At 52.6% G+C, this 13,368-nt stretch overlaps 1 protein-coding gene across 1 annotated transcript in view; it reads left to right on the forward strand.

Annotated features, from left to right (window-relative positions):
* The window catches only part of LOC134910760 (zinc finger protein 701-like), a 158,494-nt gene that overhangs the window by 37,311 nt on the left and 107,815 nt on the right, over positions 1–13,368 (forward strand). Inside the window, exon 5 of the mRNA XM_063919143.1 lies at positions 881–973. Within this exon, the coding sequence (XP_063775213.1) occupies positions 881–973 (93 nt within the window). The remainder of the gene's footprint in view (positions 1–880; positions 974–13,368) is intronic.

Raw genomic sequence — 13,368 nt, forward strand, 5'->3', positions numbered from 1 at the left:
GGCAGGAGCAGGATGACAGTAGATATGTGCAGGGGGCCACGTCTGTGTGGTATGTGGCAGGAGCGGGGTGACACAGTAGATATGTACAGGGGCCACGTCTGTGTGGTATGTGGCAGGAGATAGGTGACACAGTAGATATGTACAAGGGGCCACGTCTGTGTGGTATGTGTCAGGAGCTGGGTGACACAGTAGATATGTACAGGGGGCCACGCCAGTGTGGTATGTGGCAGGAGCTGGGTGACACAGTAGATATGTACACGGGGCCACGTCTGTGTGGTATGTGGCAGGAGCGGGGTGACACAGTAGATATGTACAGGGGCCACGTCTGTGTGGTATGTGGCAGGAGCTGGGTGACACGGTAGATATGTACAGGGGCCACGCCTGTGTGGTATGTGGCAGGAGCGTGGTGACACAGTAGATATGTACACGGGGCCACGTCTGTGTGGTATGTGGCAGGAGCGGGGTGACACAGTAGATACGTACAGGGGACACGCCTGTGTGGTATGTGGCAGGAGCGGGGTGACACTGTAGATATGTACAGGGGCCACGTCTGTGTGGTATGTGGCAGGAGATAGGTGACACGGTAGATATGTACAGGGGGCCACGTCTGTGTGGTATGTGGCAGGAGCGGGGTGACACAGTAGATATGTACAGGGGCCACGTCTGTGTGGTATGTGGCAGGAGCGAGGTGACACAGTAGATATGTACACGGGGCCACGTCTCTGCGGTATGTGGCAGGAGCGTTATGACAGTAGATATGTACAGGGGGCCACGTCTGTGTGGTATGTGGCAGGAGCGGAGTGACACAGTAGATATGTACAGGGGCCTCGTCTGTGGGGTATTTCTTGAAGTCCATTTTCCAGCTCTTCTCTCTCCGCAGCATCCTCTCCCAGAGAACAAGGCCGCATTATGGGACTGAAGCAGGAGAGGGGCTCCTGCAGGAAGAGAGGAGCCAGGCCGGCCGCACACCCAGGTGAGATCACAGTCCTCGTCTCTCTTCCTCTCGCTACTCTCTGGAATAGGGGGGCCGTCCCTTTTTCATGGGCACAACAGCTTATTATGGAGGTACCGCCCTCAGCCCGCTCAGTGACACTGTCTGTGCCTCATGGACTGAGGCATGAGGGGAGAAATGCCTTGCTTTATAATATACATAGTGTAGATAGATCTGAGCTTTGCCTCATCTCTTGTGTTATTATATTATTCTGGGTTTGTTCATCTCTGGAAGTGGGCGTGACGGAGTGAGAGGGTCATACCTGTAGGAGGTGGGCGTGACGGAGTGAGAGGGTCATACCTGTAGGAGGTGGTCGTGACTGAGTGAGAGGGTCATACCTGTAGGAGGTGGGCGTGACGGAGTGAGAGGGTCATACCTGTAGGAGGTGGGCGTGACTGAGTGAGAGGGTCGTACCTGTAGGAGGTGGGCGTGACGGAGTGAGAGGGTCATACCTGCAGGAGGTGGACGTGACGGAGTGAGAGGATCATACCTGCAGGAGGTGGGCGTGACGGGGTGAGAGGGTCATACCTGTAGGAGGTGGGCGTGACGCAGTGAGAGGGTCATACCTGTAGAAGGTGGGCGTCGCGGAGTGAGAGGGTCATACCTGTAGGAGGTGGGAGTCACGGAGTGAGAGGGTCATACCTGTAGGAGGTGGGAGTCACGGAGTGAGAGGGTCATACCTGTAGGAGGTGGGCGTGACGGAGTGAGAGGGTCATACCTGTAGGAGGTGGGCGTCACGGAGTGAGAGGGTCATACCTGTAGGAGGTGGGCGTCACGGAGTGAGAGGGTCATACCTGCAGCCATAGCACAGGTGATGGAGGTGCAGTGCAGTCCTGTGGGCAGGGGACAGGTGATGGAGGTGCAGTGCAGTCCTGCAGGCAGGGGACAGGTGATGGAGGTGCAGTGCAGTCCTGCGGGCAGGGGACAGGTGATGGAGGTGCAGTGCAGTCCTGTAGACAGGGGACAGGTGATGGAGGTGCAGTGCAGTCCTGCGGGCAGGGGACAGGTGATGGAGGTGCAGTGCAGTCCTGCGGGCAGGGGACAGGTGATGGAGGTGCAGTGCAGTCCTGCGGGCAGGGGACAGCGCCCCCGCGGATCTGTACGGTGGAACTCTGCCTCCCTGTGCGTTCAGCATGAGAGGTAGAAGTGCGGCGTACGTCGCTGTGTTGGCGCAGAGCGCAGTTATACACACCTCCGGCATAGCTGGGGATTACTGACTCGGTTAGTGGTGAGGATCTCCCTGCTCTGCCCCGGTCTCTCCCCCGCTGTGGATCAGATTACTACCTGGATCAGCCACCCAGTAATGGAACCACTTCCCTTATGGGCATGGCATCATTTTCTATGTACATTAACTCTATTAGATTGTCAGCTCTGTGGCCCAGCTTCTTTTCTGTAGTAGAGTGGGGGAGACCAGAGACCTCCAGGAGAGTATAGCTGGAGAAAGCCTAGACTAGCCCCATGAGACTGGTGTGACTATGGGCGGCTGACGGCTGTTATCCGGATAGGAATTGTCCTGATCACAACCGTCCCCATTGGGTCCATTGTGATGTAAGGCGTGTAACGTCTCTATGCCTGCAGTACGGGACGTAGGAGGAGTGGTTTACTGGTAGGGGAGACCAGAGACCTCCAGGCATCTGAGAAGCCTGGTATCCCGCAGGACAGTCACTCCCTGTGATGATGACAGTGGGATAGTATGGAAGTCTGGTATCCTGCAGGACAGTCACTCCCTGTGATGATGACAGTGGGATAGTATGGAAGTCTGGTATCCTGCAGGACAGTCACTCCCTGTGATGATGACAGTGGGATAGTATGGAAGTCTGGTATCCCGCAGGACAGTCACTCCCTGTGATGATGACAGTGGGGATAGTATGGAAGTCTGGTATCCTGCAGGACAGTCACTCCCTGTGATGGTGACAGTAAGGATAGTATGGAAGTCTGGTATCCTGCAGGACAGTCACTCCCTGTGATGGTGACAGTGGGGATAGTATGGAAGTCTGGTATCCTGCAGGACAGTCACTCCCTGTGATGGTGACAGTAAGGATAGTATGGAAGTCTGGTATCCCGCAGGACAGTCACTCCCTGTGATGATGACAGTGGGGATAGTATGGAAGTCTGGTATCCTGCAGGACAGTCACTCCCTGTGATGGTGACAGTAAGGATAGTATGGAAGTCTGGTATCCCGCAGGACAGTCACTCCCTGTGATGGTGACAGTAAGGATAGTATGGAAGTCTGGTATCCCGCAGGACAGTCACTCCCTGTGATGATGACAGTGGGGATAGTATGGAAGTCTGGTATCCTGCAGGACAGTCACTCCCTGTGATGATGACAGTGGGGATAGTATGGAAGTCTGGTATCCTGCAGGACAGTCACTCCCTGTGATGATGACAGTGGGGATAGTATAGAAGTCTGGTATCCTGCAGGACAGTCACTCCCTGTGATGGTGACAGTGGGGATAGTATGGAAGTCTGGTATCCTGCAGGACAGTCACTCCCTGTGATGGTGACAGTGGGGATAGTATGGAAGTCTGGTATCCTGCAGGACAGTCACTCCCTGTGATGGTGACAGTGGGGATAGTATGGAAGTCTGGTATCCTGCAGGACAGTCACTCCCTGTGATGGTGACAGTGGGGATAGTATGGAAGTCTGGTATCCTGCAGGACAGTCACTCCCTGTGATGGTGACAGTGGGGATAGTATGGAAGTCTGGTATCCTGCAGGACAGTCACTCCCTGTGATGGTGACAGTGGGGATAGTATGGAAGTCTGGTATCCTGCAGGACAGTCACTCCCTGTGATGATGACAGTGGGGATAGTATGGAAGTCTGGTATCCTGCAGGACAGTCACTCCCTGTGATAATGACAGTGGGATAGTATGGAAGTCTGGTATCCTGCAGGACAGTCACTCCCTGTGATGATGACAGTGGGGATAGTATGGAAGTCTGGTATCCTGCAGGACAGTCACTCCCTGTGATGATGACAGTGGGGATAGTATAGAAGTCTGGTATCCTGCAGGACAGTCACTCCCTGTGATGATGACAGTGGGATAGTATGGAAGTCTGGTATCCCGCAGGACAGTCACTCCCTGTGATGATGACAGTGGGGATAGTATGGAAGTCTGGTATCCTGCAGGACAGTCACTCCCTGTGATGGTGACAGTGGGGATAGTATGGAAGTCTGGTATCCTGCAGGACAGTCACTCCCTGTGATGATGACAGTGGGGATAGTATGGAAGTCTGGTATCCTGCAGGACAGTCACTCCCTGTGATGATGACAGTGGGATAGTATGGAAGTCTGGTATCCTGCAGGACAGTCACTCCCTGTGATGATGACAGTGGGGATAGTATGTAAGTCTGGTATCCTGCAGGACAGTCACTCCCTGTGATGGTGACAGTGGGGATAGTATGGAAGTCTGGTATCCTGCAGGACAGTCACTCCCTGTGATGGTGACAGTGGGATAGTATGGAAGTCTGGTATCCCGCAGGACCGTCACTCCCTGTGATGGTGACAGTGGGGATAGTATGGAAGTCTGGTATCCTGCAGGACAGTCACTCCCTGTGATGGTGACAGTGGGGATAGTATGGAAGTCTGGTATCCTGCAGGACAGTCACTCCCTGTGATGGTGACAGTGGGGATAGTATGGAAGTCTGGTATCCTGCAGGACAGTCACTCCCTGTGATGGTGACAGTGGGGATAGTATGGAAGTCTGGTATCCTGCAGGACAGTCACTCCCTGTGATGATGACAGTGGGGATAGTATGGAAGTCTGGTATCCTGCAGGACAGTCACTCCCTGTGATAATGACAGTGGGATAGTATGGAAGTCTGGTATCCTGCAGGACAGTCACTCCCTGTGATGATGACAGTGGGGATAGTATGGAAGTCTGGTATCCTGCAGGACAGTCACTCCCTGTGATGATGACAGTGGGGATAGTATAGAAGTCTGGTATCCTGCAGGACAGTCACTCCCTGTGATGACGACAGTGGGGATAGTATGGAAGTCTGGTATCCTGCAGGACAGTCACTCCCTGTGATGGTGACAGTGGGGGGGATAGTATGGAAGTCTGGTATCCCGCAGGACAGTCACTCCCTGTGATGGTGACAGTGGGGATAGTATGGAAGTCTGGTATCCCGCAGGACAGTCACTCCCTGTGATGATGACAGTGGGGATAGTATGGAAGTCTGGTATCCTGCAGGACAGTCACTCCCTGTGATGGTGACAGTGGGGATAGTATGGAAGTCTGGTATCCTGCAGGACAGTCACTCCCTGTGATGATGACAGTGGGGATAGTATGGAAGTCTGGTATCCTGCAGGACAGTCACTCCCTGTGATGATGACAGTGGGATAGTATGGAAGTCTGGTATCCTGCAGGACAGTCACTCCCTGTGATGATGACAGTGGGGATAGTATGGAAGTCTGGTATCCTGCAGGACAGTCACTCCCTGTGATGGTGACAGTGGGGATAGTATGGAAGTCTGGTATCCTGCAGGACAGTCACTCCCTGTGATGGTGACAGTGGGATAGTATGGAAGTCTGGTATCCCGCAGGACCGTCACTCCCTGTGATGGTGACAGTGGGGATAGTATGGAAGTCTGGTATCCTGCAGGACAGTCACTCCCTGTGATGGTGACAGTGGGGATAGTATGGAAGTCTGGTATCCTGCAGGACAGTCACTCCCTGTGATGACGACAGTGGGGATAGTATGGAAGTCTGGTATCCTGCAGGACAGTCACTCCCTGTGATGATGACAGTGGGGATAGTATGGAAGTCTGGTATCCCGCAGGACAGTCACTCCCTGTGATGGTGACAGTGGGGATAGTATGGAAGTCTGGTATCCCGCAGGACAGTCACTCCCTGTGATGATGACAGTGGGGATAGTATGGAAGTCTGGTATCCTGCAGGACAGTCACTCCCTGTGATGGTGACAGTGGGGATAGTATGGAAGTCTGGTATCCTGCAGGACAGTCACTCCCTGTGATGATGACAGTGGGGATAGTATGGAAGTCTGGTATCCTGCAGGACAGTCACTCCCTGTGATGATGACAGTGGGGATAGTATGGAAGTCTGGTATCCTGCAGGACAGTCACTCCCTGTGATGATGACAGTGGGGATAGTATGGAAGTCTGGTATCCCGCAGGACAGTCACTCCCTGTGATGGTGACAGTGGGGATAGTATGGAAGTCTGGTATCCCGCAGGACAGTCACTCCCTGTGATGATGATGATGACAGTGGGATAGTATGGAAGTCTGGTATCCTGCAGGACAGTCACTCCCTGTGATGGTGACAGTGGGGATAGTATAGAAGTCTGGTATCCTGCAGGACAGTCACTCCCTGTGATGATGACAGTGGGGATAGTATGATAGTCTGGTATCCTGCAGGACCGTCACTCCCTGTGATGATGACAGTGGGGATAGTATGGAAGTCTGGTATCCTGCAGGACAGTCACTCCCTGTGATGATGACAGTGGGGATAGTATGGAAGTCTGGTATCCTGCAGGACAGTCACTCCCTGTGATGGTGACAGTGGGGATAGTATGGAAGTCTGGTATCCTGCAGGACTGTCACTCCCTGTGATGATGACAGTGGGGATAGTATGGAAGTCTGGTATCCGGCAGGACAGTCACTCCCTGTGATGATGACAGTGGGGATAGTATGGAAGTCTGGTATCCCGCAGGACAGTCACTCCCTGTGATGGTGACAGTGGGGATAGTATGGAAGTCTGGTATCCCGCAGGACAGTCACTCCCTGTGATGATGATGATGACAGTGGGGATAGTATGGAAGTCTGGTATCCTGCAGGACAGTCACTCCCTGTGATGATGACAGTGGGGATAGTATGATAGTCTGGTATCCTGCAGGACCGTCACTCCCTGTGATGATGACAGTGGGGATAGTATGGAAGTCTGGTATCCTGCAGGACAGTCACTCCCTGTGATGATGACAGTGGGGATAGTATGGAAGTCTGGTATCCTGCAGGACAGTCACTCCCTGTGATGGTGACAGTGGGGATAGTATGGAAGTCTGGTATCCTGCAGGTCCGTCACTCCCTGTGGTGATGATGATGATGACAGTGGGGATAGTATGGAAGTCTGGTATCCTGCAGGACAGTCACTCCCTGTGATGATGACAGTGGGGATAGTATGGAAGTCTGGTATCCTGCAGGACAGTCACTCCCTGTGATGATGACAGTGGGGATAGTATGGAAGTCTGGTATCCTGCAGGACAGTCACTCCCTGTGATGGTGACAGTGGGGATAGTATGGAAGTATTGTATCCTGCAGGACAGTCACTCCCTGTGATGGTGACAGTGGGGATAGTATGGAAGTCTGGTATCCTGCAGGTCCGTCACTCCCTGTGGTGGTGATGATGATGATGACAGTGGGGATAGTATGGAAGTCTGGTATCCTGCAGGACAGTCACTCCCTGTGATGATGACAGTGGGGATAGTATGGAAGTCTGGTATCCCGCAGGACAGTCACTCCCTGTGATGGTGACAGTGGGGATAGTATGGAAGTCTGGTATCCTGCAGGACAGTCACTCCCTGTGATGGTGACAGTGGGGATAGTATGGAAGTCTGGTATCCTGCAGATCCGTCACTCCCTGTGATGATGATGATGACAGTGGGGATAGTATGGAAGTCTGGTATCCCGCAGGACAGTCACTCCCTGTGATGGTGACAGTGGGGATAGTATGGAAGTCTGGTATCCTGCAGGACCGTCACTCCCTGTGATGGTGACAGTGGGGATAGTATGTTAGTCTGGTATCCTGCAGGACAGTCACTCTCTGTGATGGTGACAGTGGGGTTAGTATGGAAGTCTGGTATCCTGCAGGACAGTCACTCCCTGTGATGATGACAGTGGGGTTAGTATGTTAGTCTGGTATCCTGCAGGACAGTCACTCCCTGTGATGATGACAGTGGGGTTAGTATGTTAGTCTGGTATCCTGCAGGACAGTCACTCCCTGTGATGGTGACAGTGGGGTTAGTATGGAAGTCTGGTATCCTGCAGGACAGTCACTCCCTGTGATGATGACAGTGGGGATAGTATGGAAGTCTGGTATCCTGCAGGACAGTCACTCCCTGTGATGATGACAGTGGGGATAGTATGGAAGTCTGGTATCCTGCAGGACAGTCACTCCCTGTGATGATGACAGTGGGGATAGTATGGAAGTCTGGTATCCTGCAGGACAGTCACTCCCTGTGATGGTGACAGTGGGGTTAGTATGGAAGTCTGGTATCCTGCAGGACAGTCACTCCCTGTGATGGTGACAGTGGGGATAGTATGGAAGTCTGGTATCCCGCAGGACAGTCACTCCCTGTGATGGTGACAGTGGGGATAGTATGGAAGTCTGGTATCCCGCAGGACAGTCACTCCCTGTGATGATGATGATGATGACAGTGGGGATAGTATGGAAGTCTGGTATCCTGCAGGACAGTCACTCCCTGTGATGATGACAGTGGGGATAGTATGATAGTCTGGTATCCTGCAGGACCGTCACTCCCTGTGATGATGACAGTGGGGATAGTATGGAAGTCTGGTATCCTGCAGGACAGTCACTCCCTGTGATGATGACAGTGGGGATAGTATGGAAGTCTGGTATCCTGCAGGACAGTCACTCCCTGTGATGGTGACAGTGGGGATAGTATGGAAGTCTGGTATCCTGCAGGTCCGTCACTCCCTGTGGTGATGATGATGATGACAGTGGGGATAGTATGGAAGTCTGGTATCCTGCAGGACAGTCACTCCCTGTGATGATGACAGTGGGGATAGTATGGAAGTCTGGTATCCTGCAGGACAGTCACTCCCTGTGATGATGACAGTGGGGATAGTATGGAAGTCTGGTATCCTGCAGGACAGTCACTCCCTGTGATGGTGACAGTGGGGATAGTATGGAAGTATTGTATCCTGCAGGACAGTCACTCCCTGTGATGGTGACAGTGGGGATAGTATGGAAGTCTGGTATCCTGCAGGTCCGTCACTCCCTGTGGTGGTGATGATGATGATGACAGTGGGGATAGTATGGAAGTCTGGTATCCTGCAGGACAGTCACTCCCTGTGATGATGACAGTGGGGATAGTATGGAAGTCTGGTATCCCGCAGGACAGTCACTCCCTGTGATGGTGACAGTGGGGATAGTATGGAAGTCTGGTATCCTGCAGGACAGTCACTCCCTGTGATGGTGACAGTGGGGATAGTATGGAAGTCTGGTATCCTGCAGATCCGTCACTCCCTGTGATGATGATGATGACAGTGGGGATAGTATGGAAGTCTGGTATCCCGCAGGACAGTCACTCCCTGTGATGGTGACAGTGGGGATAGTATGGAAGTCTGGTATCCTGCAGGACCGTCACTCCCTGTGATGGTGACAGTGGGGATAGTATGTTAGTCTGGTATCCTGCAGGACAGTCACTCCCTGTGATGGTGACAGTGGGGTTAGTATGGAAGTCTGGTATCCTGCAGGACAGTCACTCCCTGTGATGATGACAGTGGGGTTAGTATGTTAGTCTGGTATCCTGCAGGACAGTCACTCCCTGTGATGGTGACAGTGGGGTTAGTATGGAAGTCTGGTATCCTGCAGGACAGTCACTCCCTGTGATGATGACAGTGGGGATAGTATGGAAGTCTGGTATCCTGCAGGACAGTCACTCCCTGTGATGGTGACAGTGGGGATAGTATGTTAGTCTGGTATCCTGCAGGACAGTCACTCCCTGTGATGATGACAGTGGGGATAGTATGGAAGTCTGGTATCCTGCAGGACAGTCACTCCCTGTGATGGTGACAGTGGGGTTAGTATGGAAGTCTGGTATCCTGCAGGACAGTCACTCCCTGTGATGGTGACAGTGGGGATAGTATGGAAGTCTGGTATCCCGCAGGACAGTCACTCCCTGTGATGGTGACAGTGGGGATAGTATGGAAGTCTGGTATCCCGCAGGACAGTCACTCCCTGTGATGATGATGATGACAGTGGGGATAGTATGGAAGTCTGGTATCCTGCAGGACAGTCACTCCCTGTGATGATGACAGTGGGGATAGTATGATAGTCTGGTATCCTGCAGGACCGTCACTCCCTGTGATGATGACAGTGGGGATAGTATGGAAGTCTGGTATCCTGCAGGACAGTCACTCCCTGTGATGATGACAGTGGGGATAGTATGGAAGTCTGGTATCCTGCAGGACAGTCACTTCCTGTGATGGTGACAGTGGGGATAGTATGGAAGTCTGGTATCCTGCAGGTCCGTCACTCCCTGTGGTGATGATGATGATGACAGTGGGGATAGTATGGAAGTCTGGTATCCTGCAGGACAGTCACTCCCTGTGATGATGACAGTGGGGATAGTATGGAAGTCTGGTATCCTGCAGGACAGTCACTCCCTGTGATGGTGACAGTGGGGATAGTATGGAAGTCTGGTATCCTGCAGGACAGTCACTCCCTGTGATGATGACAGTGGGGATAGTATGGAAGTCTGGTATCCTGCAGGACAGTCACTCCCTGTGATGGTGACAGTGGGGATAGTATGGAAGTATTGTATCCTGCAGGACAGTCACTCCCTGTGATGGTGACAGTGGGGATAGTATGGAAGTCTGGTATCCTGCAGGTCCGTCACTCCCTGTGGTGATGATGATGATGACAGTGGGGATAGTATGGAAGTCTGGTATCCTGCAGGACAGTCACTCCCTGTGATGATGACAGTGGGGATAGTATGGAAGTCTGGTATCTCGCAGGACAGTCACTCCCTGTGATGGTGACAGTGGGGATAGTATGGAAGTCTGGTATCCTGCAGGACAGTCACTCCCTGTGATGGTGACAGTGGGGATAGTATGGAAGTCTGGTATCCTGCAGATCCGTCACTCCCTGTGATGATGATGATGACAGTGGGGATAGTATGGAAGTCTGGTATCCCGCAGGACAGTCACTCCCTGTGATGGTGACAGTGGGGATAGTATGGAAGTCTGGTATCCTGCAGGACCGTCACTCCCTGTGATGGTGACAGTGGGGATAGTATGTTAGTCTGGTATCCTGCAGGACAGTCACTCCCTGTGATGGTGACAGTGGGGTTAGTATGGAAGTCTGGTATCCTGCAGGACAGTCACTCCCTGTGATGATGACAGTGGGGTTAGTATGTTAGTCTGGTATCCTGCAGGACAGTCACTCCCTGTGATGGTGACAGTGGGGTTAGTATGGAAGTCTGGTATCCTGCAGGACAGTCACTCCCTGTGATGATGACAGTGGGGATAGTATGGAAGTCTGGTATCCTGCAGGACAGTCACTCCCTGTGATGGTGACAGTGGGGATAGTATGTTAGTCTGGTATCCTGCAGGACAGTCACTCCCTGTGATGATGACAGTGGGGATAGTATGGAAGTCTGGTATCCTGCAGGACAGTCACTCCCTGTGATGGTGACAGTGGGGTTAGTATGGAAGTCTGGTATCCTGCAGGACAGTCACTCCCTGTGATGATGACAGTGGGGATAGTATGGAAGTCTGGTATCCTGCAGGACAGTCACTCCCTGTGATGATGACAGTGGGGATAGTATGGAAGTCTGGTATCCCGCAGGACAGTCACTCCCTGTGATGGTGACAGTGGGGATAGTATGGAAGTCTGGTATCCTGCAGGACAGTCACTCCCTGTGATGATGACAGTGGGGATAGTATGGAAGTCTGGTATCTCGCAGGACCGTCACTCCCTGTGATGATGACAGTGGGGATAGTTTGGAAGTCTGGTATCCTGCAGGACAGTCACTCCCTGTGATGGTGACAGTGGGGATAGTATGGAAGTCTGGTATCCTGCAGGACAGTCACTCCCTGTGATGGTGACAGTGGGGATAGTATGGAAGTCTGGTATCCTGCAGGACAGTCACTCCCTGTGATGATGACAGTGGGGATAGTATGGAAGTCTGGTATCCCGCAGGACAGTCACTCCCTGTGATGATGACAGTGGGGATAGTATGGAAGTCTGGTATCCCGCAGGACCGTCACTCCCTGTGATGATGACAGTGGGGATAGTTTGGAAGTCTGGTATCCTGCAGGACAGTCACTCCCTGTGATGATGACAGTGGGGATAGTATGGAAGTCTGGTATCCCGCAGGACAGTCACTCCCTGTGATGGTGACAGTGGGGATAGTATGGAAGTCTGGTATCCTGCAAGACAGTCACTCCCTGTGATGGTGACAGTGGGGATAGTATGGAAGTCTGGTATCCTGCAAGACAGTCACTCCCTGTGATGGTGACAGTGGGGATAGTATGGAAGTCTGGTATCCCGCAGGACAGTCACTCCCTGTGATGGTGACAGTGGGGATAGTATGGAAGTCTGGTATCCTGCAGGACAGTCACTCCCTGTGATGGTGACAGTGGGGATAGTATGGAAGTCTGGTATCCTGCAGGACAGTCACTCCCTGTGATGGTGACAGTGGGGATAGTATGGAAGTCTGGTATCCTGCAGGACAGTCACTCCCTGTGATGATGACAGTGGGATAGTATGGAAGTCTGGTATCCTGCAGGACAGTCACTCCCTGTGATGGTGACAGTGGGGATAGTATGGAAGTCTGGTATCCTGCAGGACAGTCACTCCCTGTGATGTTGACAGTGGGGATAGTATGGAAGTCTGGTATCCTGCAGGACTGTCACTCCCTGTGATGGTGACAGTGGGGATAGTATGGAAGTCTGGTATCCTGCAGGACAGTCACTCCCTGTGATGGTGACAGTGGGGATAGTATGGAAGTCTGGTATCCTGCAGGACAGTCACTCCCTGTGATGGTGACAGTGGGGATAGTATGGAAGTCTGGTATCCGGCAGGACCGTCACTCCCTGTGATAATGACAGTGGGGATAGTATGGAAGTCTGGTATCCTGCAGGACAGTCACTCCCTGTGATAATGACAGTGGGGATAGTATAGAAGTCTGGTATCCGGCAGGACCGTCACTCCCTGTGATAATGACAGTGGGGATAGTATGGAAGTCTGGTATCCCGCAGGACAGTCACTCTCTGTGATGATGACAGTGGGGATAGTATGGAAGTCTGGTATCCTGCAGGACAGTCACTCCCTGTGATGATGATAGTGGGGATAGTATGGAAGTCTGGTATCCTGCAGGACAGTCACTCCCTGTGATGATGACAGTGGGGATAGTATGGAAGTCTGGTATCCCGCAGGACAATCATTCCCTGTGATGGTGACAGTGGGGATAGTATGGAAGTCTGGTATCCCGCAGGACAGTCACTCCCTGTGATGGTGACAGTGGGGATAGTATGGAAGTCTGGTATCCTGCAGGACAGTCACTCCCTGTGATGATGACAGTGGGGATAGTATGGAAGTCTGGTATCCTGCAGGACAGTCACTCCCTGTGATGGTGACAGTGGGGATAGTATGGAAGTCTGGTATCCTGCAGGACA

Source organism: Pseudophryne corroboree, chromosome 4 (assembly GCF_028390025.1).
Source record: "Pseudophryne corroboree isolate aPseCor3 chromosome 4, aPseCor3.hap2, whole genome shotgun sequence".
Lineage (NCBI taxonomy): Eukaryota > Metazoa > Chordata > Amphibia > Anura > Myobatrachidae > Pseudophryne > Pseudophryne corroboree.